The sequence below is a fragment of the Pelecanus crispus genome, chromosome 1, assembly GCF_030463565.1.
Source record: "Pelecanus crispus isolate bPelCri1 chromosome 1, bPelCri1.pri, whole genome shotgun sequence".
Lineage (NCBI taxonomy): Eukaryota > Metazoa > Chordata > Aves > Pelecaniformes > Pelecanidae > Pelecanus > Pelecanus crispus.
This window is the reverse complement of record NC_134643.1, coordinates 201,468,004-201,487,977: the sequence shown is the minus strand read 5'-3', so window position 1 is coordinate 201,487,977 and position 19,974 is coordinate 201,468,004. Positions and strand designations below refer to the sequence as shown.

The 19,974-nt window shown below is 40.3% G+C and overlaps 1 protein-coding gene across 1 annotated transcript in view; it reads left to right on the top strand.

The window, feature by feature from the left end:
• The window catches only part of KL (klotho), a 50,344-nt gene extending 32,949 nt beyond the window's left edge, over positions 1-17,395 (top strand). The window contains exons 2-5 of the mRNA XM_075725437.1: positions 3,517-4,027; positions 8,704-8,972; positions 11,569-12,685; positions 17,058-17,395. Of these exons, the coding sequence (XP_075581552.1) occupies positions 3,517-4,027; positions 8,704-8,972; positions 11,569-12,685; positions 17,058-17,395 (2,235 nt within the window). The remainder of the gene's footprint in view (positions 1-3,516; positions 4,028-8,703; positions 8,973-11,568; positions 12,686-17,057) is intronic.
• Positions 17,396-19,974: the final 2,579 nt, after the last annotated feature.

Genomic DNA, 19,974 nt, shown 5'->3' with positions numbered 1-19,974 from the left:
CTGAATGCAACGATATGGCTGCTGTACTGTGCTGGGGAATCACTCACTAGACTCCGTTAAGTAGATTGACTTGGAGTGGGATCCCATTAGCTCAGTATAAGTAGTGCCATGTGAGACTTCCCTGGCTATTTAGGACATCCGCATGGAAATGGCAGATGTGACATAGGCCTGTATCGTTCTGGAGTGGCAACCAGATGACTGTGTTCAGGCAGCCAAGTGGAGCCTGAGATCTCCATTGCCTATAGTGGGAGCCTGGGCATCTAGCTCACATGTGGACAGTGAAATATAAAGTGTCTTCTGCTCAAAATGAGTCCCACCATAGGAGTGTAGGTGTAGGTATAGGTGCAAATTATCATTTGACACATCCTATAGTGTCCCAGGTGTTTCTGTGGGGCTGAGAGATGTGACGTAGGATTTATGGGAGACTCACAGCTTTCTGAAACTGCAGTTAGAGGCTGGAATACTCTGAAGTCTCTAAAACTGCATTAGACACCTAATTTTAGGCAAATGAATTCTGTCCCAGATTTCCACAGAGACTTTCTCCTCTGTCACTGGCTTCTTCCAGCTTTATTTGTATGCATTTTTGAGCTACTTCATTAATCTGTGTTCACAGAGCCTGGGGACCTTGATGCACTATTTTCTATGTTTAGCTCTTTTTTTTATGGAAATAGTATAATTCCACTTCATGCACACTCCAGGGGGCAGATATTTAAGTTGGCTTCTTCTTGCCTGCTTTCATCTGTCTGTAGAACATGTCTAAACTAAATAACAGGTTTTGTCTGTCATCAGTGGAGAGAGATGGGCTCCCAAAGAGTGACTCCCTGTCTAGAGGCAGACTAGATGACCCGCTTAGAAAGTAATGTTGAATAAGATAATCCCACATTGTCACACTTCACATTTTTTCATTGCAACGAGGGAGTGAACAGCACCTCCTTATCCGTGGAGAGGGATAACCTGTGGGATTCCCTTCCTCTTTGCTTCATGGTAGAATCAAGGCTACTAAAATGCTGGAAGCTCTCTCTCCACTGATAGGAATAGGGAGGGCCAAGAGTTATGGGGCAAGTCCTCCATAGTCCTCATGATGTTCTGTGGGTGGCAGGATACTTGCAAGTGCAGATGACAGAGGTGAAATTGTGTGTTTGAGAGTGTGCATGGTGGTATCTTAACATTTGAGACATGAAATCTGGAGATGAGCCAGGTCCAACAGAAGAAGAATATATGGCACCTTTATGAGGGAAAATTTGGGTGTGCAAATTTGAGTTGCAAGTGGTAGCACATTTGCTCCCAATGGTATTTTTAAAATCATATTTAAAGTGTTGGGTGTGTAGCGTTTTGGTCATGGTGTGTAATGTCTTTTGTTCTTTCATCAGCGTAATGGAGTTTCAGCGTGAAGTGAAATTAAGTCTGTGCTTAGGTCAGCTCTCATTTTTGACATGAGACTTTGAAGTGGTTGCTATATTTAGTTTCTCACTAGCATCAAAATCCATTGTATTAATATAGACAGATGGTAGGACTGCATCACATTTATTTGAGCTATTGATGTATTATAAATGAGAGCGTGTACATTGAAGTCTGCAGCTGAGAGCTTGATTCAGATACGCGCACACAGGTGTGTACCATGATTCACAGTTTTCAAAATTATTCTCTTTGGGTTTTGGTGACCACTGTAAAAGGGCATGGGTCTAGTCTCCTCTAGAGCCGGTGTCAGATCTGCACAAATGTTTTATGTACCCCATGATGACTCAAAGGCAGCAGGTTTCTGTATGGGGGCAGCTGAACTGAGCCTTCATTATTGATCTTACCTTTAGTTGTCCTTCGCTTCCAATTGTTTTTCTCCCAGCAGTGAGAATTAGAATTCTGCAAGAACAGTAGAATGATAGAATTCATTATTTTTCCTGGGTAATTAACAGTGTCTATGTCAAAAGTGATTAATAATCTTAATTGCTGAATGTTCCTAGTAATGCTGGCCACTGGAAGTCATTGTGGTTCAAAGCTTGAATGGTAAGAGTGTATGAAAAGGAAACTATGAACAGCAACTATCAATACATTAATGATAAAGTTTGCCAACATACCAACTGCATGGAGTGGAATTATAAGGCTTTCTATATGGTTTATATTCCAGGGAGGGCTAAAAATGCATGTGATGCAAAAATGCATTTTGATTAATAATCTGTTATATATATTCATCACATCTGTAACTTTGTATGACAAGAATGGAGGTTCATGTCATCACTGCACATCAGAACAAATACTAACTGATAAGTCTCAAAATGCAAATGTGAACTGGTAATAGTTAATTAGGTAGGCTTTATTCTAATGAATAGATCTCATTTTTTTTTACCTTTTTATCAATGACCTGGGAAAAAACATTACAATTTCTACTAATGTGTAGATGACAAAAAGAAGGGATGTTGATTCCTAGAGCAGTCAAAATTCTTTGATAAGGTAGGTGCAAAGAAAAAATATGTTTTAAATGGTGAAGGGCTCTGGAGGGATGGTAGTTTAGATGAGCATATGCTCACAGTGTAATGCTATGGCCACATAAGCAAAAACAGTGTATTAAATTGTCTCTGGTTTTACTGCTGGCAAGACTACCACTAGCATATTATGTCCAATTCTGCTTCTGCAGTTTAAGACAGATGATGACAAATTGGAAGAGAATCAGTGAGAATGGTTAGAGGGCTTGAAGCTATGCCTGAAGATAATGTGAGGCTCCAGGAACTTAATCTATTTAGCTTTCAAAGGGAACATCAAGAGACTGTTTCAACTTACTCTGTAAGATCATGGGAAAGAAATTTGGTGGAAAAGATCTCCTCACAGTAACAGACAAAATTATACCAAGACAAGTGGTTGAAATCTGATGCTAGAGGTAAATAGCAGATTTTAATAAAACAAATTAAATTGAAGTATTGGAATAATTTTTCAGGACCTGTGGTAAATTGTTTTTCACCAGTCTCTTTTAAATCCAGATTGGTAGTTTTTCTTACACTGTGTGTTCTGGTTCGAAGAGGAGTAAGTTCAAGGGTGTTTCTTTGTCTTGTATTGTTTGAGAGATTTGGGCAGTTCTTACGAATAGACCTTCCTTCTTTATAGATCTGTGAATCTACAGATAAAGTGATATTCCTATAATGAAAATGTACTTTGAAACATGTTTAGTTAAATGCATTTTCATTTTTGCAATAGTGGAAGTATGTCTGAACTCAATAACAAAAGTTAATAAAGGTGTCTAACTAACCACCAAAAGTGTGTTCAGTGCCTGGAATAGTATCTCATGGAAAACTGAGATGCTGTTTTCCCCGTCCAGCTAACGATTTCTAGTTGATGTATGGTATTAATATGGTATTAAAGAAAATTGAATTTAGGAGTTGTAAACTGCTGATGAATGAATAAGGCTGAGCCCTCAAATGCTGTGTTTATGTGGTTACTCCATGACACTGGACGTCTGTACTTGAGTCTAATTGTTTTACTTAAAACGAAATTTCAGGTGCATTGATTACAGTCTTTTCTTTTCGACAGGCCCATGCTAAAGTCTGGCATCTCTACAATGACCATTTCCGTCCAACTCAAAGAGGAAAAGTGTCCATTGCCCTTAGCTCCCACTGGATAAAACCTCAACGTATGACTGAAAAAAACATAAAAGAATGTCAAAAATCCCTTGATTTTGTGCTCGGCTGGTTTGCTAAACCCATATTCATTGATGGTGACTATCCAGAGAGCATGAGGAGCAACCTCTCATCTCTGTTGCCTGAGTTCAGTGAAGTTGAGAAGAAGTATATCAAGGGAACAGCAGACTTTTTTGCTCTTTCTTTTGGAGCTACCCTGAGTTTCCAGCTCTTGGACTCCCACATGAAATTCCAGCAGTTGGAATCAATAAGCCTGAGGCAGCTCCTTTACTGGATAAGCAGTGAATATAACAACCCCCAAATATTCATTGTGGAGAACAGCTGGTTTGTTTCTGGTAGCACCAAGAGAGATGATGCCAAATATATTTACTATCTCAAAAAGTTCATTATGGAAACTTTAAAAGGTAAGACTGAGGTTGTATTAACATGGGGTTGACAAAATCATAATGCAAAATAGTCTACAGAGATATGTTAAAGAATGAGGCTGAAAACTAATTTTAGTCTTAACATTCATCTTGCCACTTGTGAAATGACTCCAAATCCCTTTCCTAGGTTTGTTCTTTTCAGCTCTTGAAGACCCTTAATATCTGCAGGTAGCATTTGGTGAGCTTGATGCTGCTGTCTTTTAAGTCAGTAGGAAAATTTCTGCTGTCGGTGGTGGGAGGAAGTGCAAAACGTGTGAACTATACTCTCAGTGGACTTAGGGAAATTTACTGTGTTATTTATTTATAGTTCTGTTCCATATCTTAAATGTATGAATGCATATGTACAAAATGTAAGAATATATATGTGGGAAGGTAAATACTATGCAATAGGAGTTTCTCTGAAGAAAACATAAGGCTGAAAAAGTACATTTTTAAATGAAAACTTGAAACCACTACATTCTGCATCTCAGTGTTGCCCTTGCACAAATTTTACATTGGTACAGCTCTGGACATCAATCACAATAATCTGAATTTACATCAGTTTAAGGAGGAGTGAATGACTGAGGTTTGTACAATCAAAATTATTTAAATTGTTCACCTATTATTTTTTCCAAACAGTAAGAGAAATACACTATCCTGTATGAGAGTTATTTTCTATTTTCCTATTTCCTTGTGTCAAAACAGAGTTTTTCAGCCTTACTAGTCACCACCAGTAAGTTGGTTGGGTTCCCATTTCTACTTTCATTGTCTTTTAATTTCTTAATTTACAATTTAATAATTTATTTACTTGTCTACAGTTTATTGTTCTGTTTTTTAAAACAGTATTATTGTAGCTATTAGTTCAGATGAGATAGCTATTGTGTTACATTGCCATTTTCATGCAGGGCAAAAATGGCTTTCATTTTATTCTTAGCACTCTTGAAGATGCAGAGGAGTCCCACGTTTTTTTCATCTGGTATTCGAGAAACCTAATTATTACAAACAAATTAAAAGGTGAATAAATACCTGAGCCAGTGCATCCAAAATGGCAGGAATGAAATGTAAGACAGTTACTAACTATTGTAAGTACAGTATTACTAGTTTGCATGAAGTCAGATGAAGAGCTATAAGGGGTCATATTCCTGCTACCCGTATTTCTGCTTAGTTCGTAAATTGCTGGACATGCATACAGGGATCTGCCTTTTAATCACAGCTGGCTGGAAACAATCTCAGTTTACATTATTTCATTCCTTTTAACAGTGCCACTCAGTAAATAACAACAGCAACAACAACAGTAGTCTTGTCATATTAAGTTAAGAATACGAACACTTGGCTAAACTTCTTACAGGAAAAAAAAAAGCAGAGACAGACTGGATCTGCAGAAGGGACTTTGGCATCATTACGATGAAAATTATTGCACCCAACTCTTCTGTCTATTAGAATCTGCAAAATCCAGTGTAAATACCAAAGTTTGCTATGCAATACCTAGGGGAATTTAGTTGAGAATGATCCACAAAGGGCATCATGTTGGCTGTGAGCTGTCTTGTTGGACAACCTTAAAGACCAAAGACAAAGGCACATGTTGTCTGTCTCAGAGAGTTAGGACATGTCTATCCAGTGCAGTAAAGCACTGTAATGTAGAGATTCCTGCACTAGTTACCACCAGACTCACTCCAGCAGTCACGGGGCAGTAAAATGGCATTGGAGCTATAGCAGTGAGAAGCAAAGATAATTAATGTAGACCCAGGGCCACATAAATGTGGTTTTGCTGCTTCCTAGATCTGGCCACTATCTTTGCCTGACTGTGTATATGCACTGTTTCAGACAAAACCGGTTATTTCTATATCTATGTTAACAAGTAAGTGCAGCCCTGTCGGAGCAAGCCTGTCAAGTAAAAAGGGTTGGTGTTGAGGGCTTGGTGTCCACACTGTGTGCGTTCCTGAAGCCCATTTCTGGATTAATTTCACCCCAAAGGAACCCAGGTCTTGCATCCTGAGAGCACTCTGGGATGAGAACTGAAGCGTGATAAGGAGGGAGATTTGCTCAGAAGTGTGCTCCTGATTTCAGTTGAAGTGCTGATGAAGATGCCTATTTGCCCATTCTGACACTGCATGCTGCAGACAAGCTCCGTACTTTTTTTTTTTTTTGTCTCTTTTCTTTTTGGCTCTGGCAGAGGTTCTCTTTATTTGGGATTCACAGCCCTAAATCCTTTTACTGTTTGCTATTATTGATCTTTTTTTTTTTTCCCTAAATACCGTTTAGGGTTGAATAGAGTAAATAGAGCTAGAATATAAAGTAGTTAAATATTAATTAGAGCTGCTAATTGGTTGGAGATGTCTTCTTACATGGATGGGTATCTAACCACTTACTCTAGGGTCATATTCACTTCCCTGCTCTGTCTCTGGTGCAACAAATAAATTGATTGTTCCTTGCAAAGTGGAGCATGCTGACCAGGAGGGCATGCAAACTCCTCTGTGCCATGTTGACTAGCCGAAGGGTTAGGTCATTGGGGAGTTAGCAGGTCTGAATTCAAAGAGTCGTAAGGAGAACAGGAACATCCAGGCCGCTGACAGGTTAGGACTGAGCTATTCTCAGGTATGTCCAGAGGCAAAACGTAGATCTTTGGGCACCTTCCACACGGAAGCAGGGGCTGCAGGCTTCACACACCTCACCCTCACTGGGGTTGGACAGAAGCTGAGCAGAGGGTTTTAAGGATCTGTATTCGATGCTTACGGGTCTGCCAGTTTTCCTCGGACTGTTTCTATACTAGTGAGCTAGACAGAGCGTGAGCTGAAGTGCTGTTTGTTTTTTAACCCAGTTCTGGCAGTGTTCTGGCCTGCACAGTAGCACACTTCTGGACATGCTGTGGGGGATTGCTCAGGTCAGGAGTTATTTCCAGTAGACAGTATGGACAAAGCCACTCAGTTTCAGAAGCAAGGACAGTTTAGGTTTCAGTCAGTCTGGCTTGCACACCAACAGACATAAAAAAGAGGGGAGGTAGACAGAGGAAAAAGACAAAGAAAAAAAAAGACAATAATTTTCATTGTGGTTTTTCAGTAACATGCAATCCATGTGGGATAGTATGTTTGAGATTTCCAGACTTTTTGGAACTTCCAAAAATTTTCCAAATTGTTTCTTTCATAGGTGACACTTAAAAGTGAATGCATTTTTAAAGAAGGATTTGAGGAGAATTTTAATGAGGTGCTCAGGAAGTGTGGGAGTGCTGTGTGAAGACTTACAGAAGGGATGAGATGGTGTTCAAAGAGAAATTCTCATTGAGACCAGTTCAGAAAGTGGGTCTGTATTGGCTTTTACTCTGTTGGTACAGCAGATGTCATCACGGATGCATGCAGAGGTTAGAAAAATACTGGCATGTGCCAAACACAAAAGAATGATGCCGTTAGGAGGAGAAATATTCCATTTCCTTAGACATTTTCTCATGACCTCTGATAGAGACTGGGCCAAATTCATTGCTTATTTAACCGCAGTTCATTTAATTGATTCAAACAGGGTTACAATCAAGAATCCATGTGGTCTTTCATAAATGATTGTAATGAGGTACATTAATAAAACCAGGAAATGAGGATCTTGATATTCTGGTTGCCTAAAATAACGCTTTCAGTGTTACTAGGCTGGAAAATACGTTCAGTCAGTACCCAGTCTGGGTTGACAGAAGATGGTGAGTAATAAAGATAAACTCTGCTGGCTATGGAGCCAAACTCAAGTTCAAAAGAACATTTAAGAATATGCTTAAATGCATTGCTGAATTAGGGTGGGTCTAATTATGTAATTAAAATAAGCACACTCCTTTGTGCTTTCCTGAAGCCGAGCCTTGCCCAGGAACATTTTGCTTAATCTCAGTGTTTAATACGACTAAAAGTGGGTATGATTTGGAATCTCAAAATAAAGCTGTAAAGCTGGCAATACCACCAGATGCCAGTAGACCCTGATTTTAACCTACAAAGTGTGTGGTGATTCTTAAAAGTCAAACAGTTGACCTAGAACGTATATATCTTTTTAGAAACCCTTAAATATTTAAACTGGAAAATGCTATGCCATAAAAGATGTAAAGAGACAGAATTATCAAATAAAGAGGGGCTTCCTGCGTTATCGCTTCTACTTAAAATCCTTGGTAATAAAAATCCATCAACACACCAAAAGTGTTGTCAGGGTTTTCTCAATATGTATTTGCAGTGGAGGGGAAGGATCAAAGAGAGTATAACTTTTGCTTGCATACAGGGTAGTGCTGCATTAATGGCACTTAAGCTACCCCAGAGTGAGCTGCAGCGCGTGCTTAGCAGAGTGCAGTGCAGTGCAGCCGCTGCCTCAGTTGCTGCAAACAGCCCAAGCGTAGCGTGCTCTGCTCTGAGACTGAGGTTTGGCACGCCTAATTAGCAGCGCTGCTCGAACCGCTGCTGCACTGCTTTGCTTTCTAAATCTGGCTTGTTTAAAGCCAAGCCAGGTTCCTCTACGGCCTTGCACAGTGCACCCATGTCCTGGCAGCTCCCTGAGTGCAGTTGAAGTATCTTCCCTGAACGGGCTTTGAGGCAGGCCGCGAGATACTTACCTGACCTACTGCATTGTTCTTACACATGAAAACCGCAAACATTGCTGATACGGTGTAATCTAGAGGAAAAATGAGCACTGCTATAAGTTTGGTTTTCTTCTTTCCTTAGCCATCCGGTACGACGGAGTTAATGTGTTTGGCTACACAGTCTGGTCCCTCCTGGATGGCTTTGAATGGCACAGGGGATACAGCATTCGGCGTGGATTGTTTTACGTTGATTTTCAAAGCCACGACAAGAAATTGATGCCCAAATCTTCTGTCTTGTTCTATCAAAAACTGATAGAAAAAAATGGCTTCCCCCCTTTGCCTGAAAACCAGCCCATAGAAGGGATTTTTCCCTGTGGCTTTGCTTGGGGAATTGTTGACAACTACATTCAGGTGAGTCTGATGATAAAGCCAACAGTCTGTCCAGTCAGATTAGTGCTCCAGTTCATATTGAAAAATTTGCTGGATAGAGTGTCTTTGCTGATATATATTACCACAGTGCTGCAAGGAGACGGGTACAAGGCTTTTGTACCAAACACCGTGTCTTTCAGTCTTCACTAGACTTTCTGCATGTGACCAAGGAGGTCCAGTCAGATTGAGATAGGATAAATCACATTTTAAAAAAACATATGGAAATTGAAAGGGGTCTGATGCTCATCTTCCCTGGATGTGTCATGTGATCAGTTACTGGAAGTCAGTCCTTTTCGAATGGAAGTTGATTAGATCTGCTGAAGTGTAGTTCCAAACGTCCTAGTCTGTGAAATGGGAAATATTACTGCTTTTTCACGTTCGTAATTTGAATGGTAATATATTGGTCTGCTGTGATAATACATGTTTTAGAAAACTTCCTGAAAGCTCTTAAAACTCCAGTGGCATGTTTCTACACCTTATGCTTGTGTATCCTGGTACCTTTGTTAGAGGGCTTTTGTGTAAAGAAAAAGTAAACAATATTAGATTTAGATGAAATTTCTGTATTCCTTCTTTGTCATTTTGTGTAGTACTGTATCTGACAGAGGCCTTCAGTGCGTCTGGATAGCACCCAGCTAGATCATGTGTCCAGTTCATAGCTCTCACTCTTTATTTGAACTAAATCTGATACTTTGAGAGAACCTTTCAAATTTTAAAACTTCATAGCATGTGTAAAAATTGTAGCTTAGTTACGGTCTCTGTAACAGTTTGGCTCTGTAATTCTCAGATGTTGTTTTGGCTTGCAGGGCTTCTCTAACCACAGTAAAGAAGTGTAGTTAAATTCAATGCTGAGGCTTGATCCAAGAACAGAATTTTTAATTTAGATTTTCCACAATGACAGAATCTTTCTTTAAGCTAGAGTATACGGTGCTTGTTAGTTTTTTTCTCACTCCAAAAGTAAGATCTGACTTTGTTCTCTTGAAAAATACTGCAGCCTCCTTACCTGGTACACCGGTTTCCAAGAAGATTCAACAGTCATTATCCTCCTAGCTTCCAGACAGATTAGGGATTGGAAATGGAATTGCTGCCTTTGGGATCGATAACAGCTATAAAGTTGCAGAGTCAGTCAGCCTAAGGCAGTTAAAAAATCCCTCCCATCCCCAAAACCCTCAAAGCTGAATATTTTCATTTCAAAAGGCCATTCAAACATTTTGTGCTGTAAGGCTTAGGTAGTGTGATTTGTAGGTGCATCACAGTGGAAAAACTCTTTTGACAGCATTCCCACAGTATTAGTGGCAATGCATGCTTTAGTAATCTACAAGGGACAATTCTCCAGAAAAGCAATTTCCCTCAGACATGCTGTTTTTTATTACTTTCTTCTATAAGCACAGTACTGACCTCTCCGGATAAAATAGCAACTGATTTTCAGCAGCTTCTTTATACAGTCTGCAGAGCCTCAGCTACAAGTTGAACACTGGTTGTAGGCTGACACCTGCTTTTCAAACAGAGGGCAGGACAAGGAAATCTGAACTCAGGGGGAACCTTGCACCAAAAAAAAAAAAAAGAGGAAAAAAGGACAAATAAACACATGTGGTACCAGTATCTTGTAGTTTGGATCTTTCTTGTAAGAGTTACGCTAGGGTATGAATGAGGAGATTTTACACTGTGCATTATTTTAAGGAATTCACTTTTCCATTTTCTACTCATTATTGTGTTTGTGATGTTCATTAAAAAGTGAAAGTATAATACTGTGGGACCCTGAGAAGCTCATCTTCTACTCTATGCAGTATCTCATACAGGCACTTCTGACATCTGAAGCCCTAAAGACTTATGGGAAATGCATTTATTGTTGGAGTGACATATAGTAGGTTTACTCAGAGTCCCTCAAAAAAATTGATTCAGACTTCAACAACCTGCTGAAATAACTTGGAAATGAGTTCAGTAAAAAAGGACGTCTTTAGCAAGAAGGAAAAATTTTGCTTGTCAGCTGAATTCATGCTAAAAATCAAGTGCAGAGCATTACTCATCTCTCATCATAGTCAGGAAAAGAACTGAACACAGAAATGATGTTGCATTCATTATTTCTTTTACTGTGTTCAGGGAGTGGTCTTGAAACTGAAGCTACTGGGTAATTTACAACAGACAGTGTCTGTGTAGGCCCTTCAGTATAGCTTCTTAATCTTAAAAACATTTTAAAAATTACTGTAGTCTTTGATGAAGATCTGCTTCTCTGGAGATCTGTCACAGGTTTAGTGCCTTATCCCTGAGCAATCCCTTGTTTCCCATACAGACTGGCGCAATCTGGAGAATATGTAAACATGGTGACCATTAGCATAAGCTTGTGTTGAAAGTAGGATGAAAATGATAAAAAGATTTGGTACTTTTCTGATGTCACATGTTAACAGAAGATTAATTCATTCATATGAGCCAGAGATGTTACTGTATCAGAGATGTGAGAGAGGTGCTAAATGCAATGCTTTGACTTACCGTATTCTTTCACTAGGTTGTGCCTGATGTTTATGGTGTTCCCACCTACCTAGAACAAACCGCTTGAATCTGGTATGTTTCTTCTTCTACCTAGGTAGACACGACACCCGCCCAGTTTCTTGACTCTAATGTTTATGTGTGGGACGTTCACCAGACAAAGAAGCTTATTAAAGTGGATGGAGTTTTCACCTCGAAACGCAAGCGTCACTGTGTTGACTTTGCTGCTATCAGGCTTCAGATCTCTCTTCTGCAAGAAATGCACGTCACACACTTTCATTTTTCACTGAAATGGTCTTTAATCCTTCCTTTAGGCAACCTTTCTCTAATCAACCACACACTTGTGCGTTATTATCAGTGTTTTGCTAGTGAACTTCTCAGAGTTAACATAACTCCTGTTGTTGCTTTATGGCAACCTATGGCCGAGAATCAAGAGCTTCCAGTTTCCCTTGCCAAATATGGAGCTTGGGAAAACCCAGAAACTGTTCACGCTTTTGTTGAATATGCCAAATTCTGCTTCACAAGTCTTGGGGACCATGTCAAATTTTGGATCACAATGAATGAACCGTCTGTGAAAAACTTGACATACACCGCAGGGCACAACCTGTTGAAAGCCCATGCAAAAGCATGGCATCTTTATGACAAAGAGTTCAGGAGATCTCAGAAGGGTAAAATATCTATAGCTCTGCAAGCCGACTGGGTAGAACCAGCTTGTCCTTTTTCCAGGAATGACCAAGAAGTTGCTGACAGAATTTTAGAGTTTGACATTGGCTGGCTTGCAGAACCCATCTTTGGGAATGGTGACTACCCACAGGTGATGAGAGCATGGCTTCACCAAAGAAACAGTGTTGACCTGTATAATTTCCACTTGCCTTATTTCTCAGAAGATGAAAAGAAGTTAGTCCAGGGCTCATTTGATTTTTTTGCCTTGAGTCACTACACTACTACCCTTGTGGGCTGGGAGAAAGAAGATGCACTAAAATACGACCACTATCTTGAAGTTCAAATGATCAATGACATCACATGGCTGCACTCCCCCAACAGAGCTGCGGTAGTGCCCTGGGGACTGCGTAAATTGCTCAAGTGGGTTAAATCAAAGTATGGCAATGTCCCAATTTATGTTATGGCTAACGGAATTGACGATGACCAAAATATGGTGCATGATAAGCTCAGAGTGTATTACATACAGAATTACATCAATGAAGCTTTAAAAGGTAAGGAACCGTAGAGAGTTTATATATCACAAATCCCAGTATTAGTATACACTGTGTGATACAGTATGTTTAACTTTACAAAATAAATCCTATGTAGAATACTCCATAAATTAAATCTTCTTACAACATAACAGATAGTTTTTCCTTTGATTAATGATTGATTGGTGTTACTAAACATTGGGAAGACTGACCTTGCACATATTCTGCATAAGACAGCAGAAGAACTTTTTTGTGGATTCAAGAAATTTAAGTATATGTTATGTGAGTAGCTCCACATGTATTTAGTCAGATTTTCTTCTTACTGCACTTCTTCTGTTGTTTTGCTTTGTTTGCTTCTTTCCACTGATGTGCCTCAGGGCTGGGTATCAGTTCTGTTCCTCAGCTGTCTCTGTATCTTATCCAACACAGTGATCTTATCCAACAGTGATCTTCATAATAATTCAGCTATCTACCTCATTATGCCATTTCCTGGACTCTTTCCTGCTATTCAGAACCCAAACAGGTCTTTATCTCTGTCTCAAAGATTCATAAATTATAAGGCAAAAAGGAGGCATTTTGAGTCATCCTGTCATCCAACACATGCTGGTTTTTAAGAAAAGCACAAGACCCGAATGAGATAATTTTTACTCATGAAGAATCTTCTACATGTCACTGTAAGCTGTTGCAGTGGCTAATTATATAAATATAAAAATATATTGTCCTGGTTTCGGCTGGGATAGAGTTAATTTTCTTCCTAGCAGCTGCCATAGTGCTGTGGTTTGGATTTAGTAGGAGAAGAATGTTGATAACACGCTGATGTTTTTAGTTGTTGCTGAGTACTGCTTATGCTAGTCAAGGACTTTTTCAGCTTCCCATGCTCTGCCAGGCGCACAAGAAACTGGGAGGGGGCACAGCCGGAATAGTTGATCCAAACTGACCAAAGGGCTATTCCATACCGTATGACGTCATGCTCAGTATATAAACTGGGGGGGGTTGGCCGGGGAGCAGCGATCGCTGCTCGGGAACTGTCTGGGTATCGGTCGGCGGGTGGTGAGCAATTGCATTGTGCATCACTTGCTTCGTGTATCATTATTATTATTATCATTATTATACTGTTACTATTAGCATTACTATTTTACTTTATTTCAATTATTAAACTGTTCTTATCTCAGCCCAGGAGTGTTTCTCACTCTTACTCCTCCAATTCTCTCCCCCATCCCATCGGGGTAGGGGGAGTGAGCGAGCGGCTGCGTGGTGCTTAGTTGCTGGCTGGGGCTAAACCACGATATATATATAAATCTTACTTCTAGTATTAGTTTCTTTAGCTTCAGCTTTAAGCCATTTTGTTGTGCATTTTCATGTATTTTACCTGTGTAGGTATTCACAGACAGAAAACAAGCTATCTCTCATTTATCTCTGATAAATAGCACAGACAAAGCTCTTTGTGTCCCTTACTATAAAACATCATTTAGAACCTTTCAATTATTAAACTTTTACCTGTTTGCCAGCATTCTTCTTGAGAGGGGTAAACCCAGACCTGGACATATTGTTCCTGCCATGGCCACACCTATATGTCAGGCAGGTATAACGTAACCTCCTACCCTTTTACTCCTCTTTTGTACATCTAACCAGCCCATTAGCCCTTTTGGCCATGGCAGCAGGTTGGTTACACAAGCTGTGGTTATCTACTGGGATTTCAAACTCGGTTACAGATTCCTGCCCCCCAGGCAGAACTTCCTCTACCAAAGTATGGTCTGCTTGTTCTTTGACATCCTCACATTTGGTCATGTTCAAATACCACTTGATTGCTTGTGCAAAGCTTGCTGCACTAGCTAAATTATGTCCTTAATCTTTGTGTTATTTGCAAACTTCATGAGAAATAGTTTTACTTTTCTTTCAGGTCACTGATATATTTAAGATATTAAATATCTTAGTGCTAAAAGCCAATCTCCATGACCATGGTAGAAATACACCTACTGTGACACTTACTTACCTGCAACTACATTTCTAGACTTATCTATTTGAGACCAGTTGAAATCTGTTTATTATGGGCTTGTAACATTCAATTTTCTTGATCCAAATGCTGTATAATACCAAGTCAGTTGCCTTGTGAAGTTCTAAGTATATTACATAAAACATCATTACTTTTATTGATCTGCTGATCTCGTATAAAAGATGTCAAGTTAGTTTGACAAGATTTATTTTTCATAAAGCTAAGCAGATTGTCATTAATCATATATAATCTCCTGTAACTCTTATTTATCAAGCCTTATATAATCTATTCCACTCTTTTGCTAGGTAGTCAAGGATGGCTGGCAGTTCCATAATTTACTAGGTCATCCTGTCCACTCTGTATTGGCTTTAACTTCCTCCTCTGTAATTTCCAGCTCTTTCATGAATTACTGAACATCAATATTAAGTGCCCAAGAGTTCCTTCTCCAGCATTTTGAAGCACTGGCTGCATGTTGTCTGCATCTGTAGTTAAAAAACTTACCTTGGCTGTTTTTGGGCTTCTGGTTTCAATCTGTTTTTTTCTGTATTGCTTCTCTCCTTCCTACCACTTTAGACTGTACCAGTTCTTGGCACTTCTGTTTTCAAAGTGCGTATGGATATAGACTTTTCCACCAGTTCCCATTAGCCAAACCACCTCCACATCCCCCTGTTTTTTACACAACTTTGTCATTTGTACTGATCTGTTACCAGTATCCCCCAATCACTTCCTTCTCCCCTTTTCTATCCAGCCTGGAAATAGCTCCTATGTTTTTCAACTTAACCATCACATGTAAGCCATATTTTCCTGGCTTTTCATTTTCCTGGCTTTTCACCTTCCTTGTCATGGATGAATATGCCCCTGCTAACTAGCTGTAATACTTGCCCTAAAGCTGACTCTCCCACTTTTAGTATCACACACCTCTCCATAGTGTTTGGTCTGTCAGTAACACCAGCTTTTTCATTCTCTTTTCTTCTCCCACTCTGGTATTGTGCTTTTGTCCATCTTGTCCTTACACAGGGAGCAAGCTCTTAACCTTGGCATCATGACTGATTCAGGTTTCTCCAAAACTGTGCAGTAACTGAGATGAATTACAAATCTTGTGTCCTTGCCTCAGTGTCTGCGCTGGAGAGGAATGAGAGGGGATTTGGTACATGTGTACTCTTGCCTTAAAGTTCCTATTCTGCCTTCTTCCTTCAGTTTGTTTCAGGGACTGCTCGTGGCAGCATTTGTGCATGTAATGTTGCTCACCTGTCGTGTTCCAGGAGAGCCAACATGTTTGCGCAGATAAATGATTCCAAAATACAGTACAGGACCCTTTGGGCTGAGGCTTTGTACACTGTTTAAGTACATCTTTGCCAATTGAAAACAAAGAACAGCAGTGACCATTTATGTAACACCATTAAATTCACATACGATTTTACAAACACAAACTAATTATCCTGGGTAGCAGCTCTGTAAAAAGGCAGGTAAATATTATTTCATTTTATACATGAAAAGTAGGTTAGAGGTGCTAAATGTCTTGCATGTGGCTGCAGAAAGAATGATTTCCAGAAGCACATTAAAATTCAGCAGTTGTTAGCTTTCAGCCCTGTGTTCATCTGCTAGAAGATGTTGCTTTCATTTGTTAAAAATAGTGATTTTGAGAGCTAAAGTATTACAGTTTGTGTTTACTGCTATGGATTGATTGGTTTTGTCAAGCGGGACTGATGGCTCAAGGTTAATGCTCCAGCTGCTGGACCTCTTCCAGTAGCCAAGTTAGCAATATGGGATTGTGGACATGTTCTCAATAAAGACTAACGCAGGCCATCTTGGATCAGAAGCTTGGGTCAATAACAGGAGGGTACTGTGATCTGCATAAGCTTTCCGCTTGCACTGGTGATATCCCAGTACATGACCTTAGCATGGGCACGTCTTTTTCTGGTGTACTGTGCCTTTGCTGGTGAGAAGTGCAGGCTGATGTTCTCCGTTTCTCGGCCATCCCTGTCAGGAGGTGCTCTGCAAGGGAGAAGGAGCAATCAGTGAAACAGGTTGCAGAAATCCAGGTGCAGGAAAACCAAACCTGCATTCTTTCATACATAAAAAAGAGAGCCATCTTTTCATGATAGGATCCATGCTGATCATTAAACACAGTCACGCACTCACAGCTGTGTTTACCAAGCACGAGGGAGTAAATTGCAGGATACTCACAGATCACACTGTCTGGCAATGGCTGACAAATTCTTACTTTTTGTGCAAAACACTTCATAGATGTACATGTACCTTACCTTATTTTTGGGAAGAGAGGTGCAGATGTAGGTTTAACATCCCCCTGCCCCTGCTTTATGTACTGGCATATGGTACTGCTCTTGAATGCCAAAGTGACATTTATTCATTTCTTCAACCCGTTGTTTTCTTTTGCAGCTTACACCTTCGATAACGTTAACCTGCAAGGATATTTTGTCTATTCTTTTAATGACAAGACTGCTCCTAAATATGGTCTCTACAGTTACGTTGCAAATCAATATGAACCAAAGCCTTCTATGAAACATTACAGAGAAATAATTGACAATAATGGTTTTCCTGGTCCTGAAACTCCTGAGCTGCTGTGCCCAGAAGAGATTGCCCCATGTCCTGAATGCCACTTCTTCCGAACCCGAAAATCATTATTAGCCTTTATCTCTTTCATATTTGTTGCTTTTATCGTTACTATATTCTTCATTACTTACTACTCCAAGAGGGTAGAAAGAAGGTATAAATAGAGCTGCCCCTTTGAATACATGACTCACTGCCCTTTCTCTTGCATCCCCTTGGGAAATCGGAAATAAGAGCGCACGATGTCATGTCATGATTGCTTCAGCACTAGGAAGGCATTTACGTTGCCTGGTACCGCAGGACATTGACACTGAGAAGAGATTGCTAGCATATGGCTTCCAGAAATCGTTTTCTCTGGTTTAGTACATTTGGTTTATGACCACTCCTTAATTCCTGTGGTTGGAATTCTCTCACAACTTTCCCTGGGACCTTTTGCTGAGCAGATGCTTTCCCCTCCTTGGTTTTCCCTCACTGAGTTGGGCAGGTAAAAGTGTTTTGAAGACGTGGAGTGATGGAAGAGCCTGAATGTCAAATTCTCCAAGAGAAGATTGGGGAGAAACAAAATGGTTTACTTTTCCAAATTAGGGTTTAATGCTGATATTGCATGATGACAGCCAACACCTGACTGGAGCGGGGAATGTGACTGAGCAGAGACAGACAAGAATTGCACAAAGCAGTGCTGGGGGAATGACAGCCCCTTTCCTAAAGCAGATGCAGAGGGAAGAACAGGGGCACACGAGTCTGTGCTGCTGAGAGCCTTTGGTAAATTAGTTAACTATACTCAGGTTGCTGATGGCTGCATCCGACTTCAGGATGTCATTGGGGAGCTTCAGCTAAAGGAACTGTGTCTTTTTCAGTGGGGAAGTCAGCAGGGGTATGTCTGGGGATTGCAGGGTTCATGCCATCTGATGGGAAGAGACGGGAAGGGTGAAAGGGCTTCCTCTTTGATTTGCTCAGTAAAAAAGCAGAGAGCAGGAACTGGGATGTCCTTGCAGTCTCAGTTGTCAGAAAACTGTGTGCCTGACCCTGTGCTCTGTTGCCCCGTACCCGTGGACACGGCAGGGAGGGGCATCCCATTTCTGCACTTCTTGCAGCAAGTTGCACACCGCTGGCACTCCGCGGCCGCCCAGCTACTTACCTGCTGGAAACTTGCGGGTAATTTAGTAAGATGGTCTCTGTATGCCATTTGTGTTGAGTGTGGAGACTTTAAATTCTGGCATTTTGGTGTAATAATCCAGCACTTTATTGCTGCTTTTGCCAGGGTCTGAGATCTTGGAGCTGTTGCTCCAAGCCTCTTCCAGGTTGGCTGGAGGGTGTCCTTTGCGCAGCTGGATCTGGCCCTGGCAGCATTTCATCCCAAAGTATTACTGAATGTCTGCGGGCCTCTCATTTTTCTCTCAGCAAGATAAATTAGCAAAATATTAGCAACATTGTTTATTAGTAAGAATAGAGAGAGAATGGAAAAACCCTACGTTATTTTGCCTGCCTTGTGAATCACTGCTTTAGGAGTGTCCTCAGTATAAAGCAGTGAGGTCGTTTTTCTCCGCTTTCTAACTCTAGGCCTGCATCGCCTTCAGCTGTAATTGTATTTTTATTGCTGTGTGAATAATGTCAGTCACTGGAAAGAATATTTTAAAGGAAATGTGCTCTGTGTTAATTAAGAATTATTTATCTACTAAAGCTGATTATGCTGTATTAAATGTGATGTTTATCTACTAGATGACTAGTAGATAACTAAATGACCTCCCAGGGTTCCTCTCAATCTGAATGCTCTATGATTCTGTGATTCTACACTGTAAATTAAAACTCACATGTGAAATACGATTTTCATTTGTAACTTAAGATTGTATTATTTCTTAAATAATCTATAGAAATAGAAAAGAATTAGTATCTTATCATAATGATTAGTATGTTTGTCCTTTAGTTCCAGTCTTCTTAAAATGATCTCTCTTTGCACTAATGTATATTTTGGTATTGAGATTAAGGTGAAAAATTCAGGGTAAGTGATGAAGTATTAAAATATATATAAAAAATATTTATAGCCTGACAGGACTTGCTGAAGAAGAGCAAATTTTAAACTGCTGTTTATTTATGCATTGGTGCCTGGTGCAGTGTGGATTACAAAGAAATGGCTCTCCCTAAATGTACGAAATGGCAAATGGCTTTCTCCATGGCATGGCAATGAATCACCTTGCAATACATTACTCCAGTAGTCAGATGCCTTCCCAGTACATAACAAAAAGTGACATTCATTTAATACAAACTGTAGCCAGGTCATGCCTAACTTGTATGTTATGTGTGTGCATGTGTATGTTATAATTATTTTGCCGTTGGTAAAACAAGAAGAGTCTGGGCGTGATCTTTCTGAGAAGCCCAGCGTATGTGCCTCCCGTGGGTTTGAGGGGGTTCAGGGGGCCTGGGCAGGGCAAGTCCTGACACTGCGCTAACCATTAACCATCCAGCGAGTCGCTGCCCTGTGCTATTTAATGGCCCAGCCGCGGCGCAATGTGTGAAACAGCAGTTCCAGCACGGAGGAGACGCTGCAGGCTCTTCCCATAGAGGCTGGGTGATATGTAACCACCGACAGGCAGATGGCACCAGCTGGATATCTAATTTATAGGTAAATTGGGATTTGTTGCTATGAAGCTGTATGATCGCATCCGCTCATGGTGCCGTGGCCCATAGAAATAACGCGGCCTTTGGCACTCTTCCTTTCAGAAGAGTTTTTAAATATCACTACAGAGCA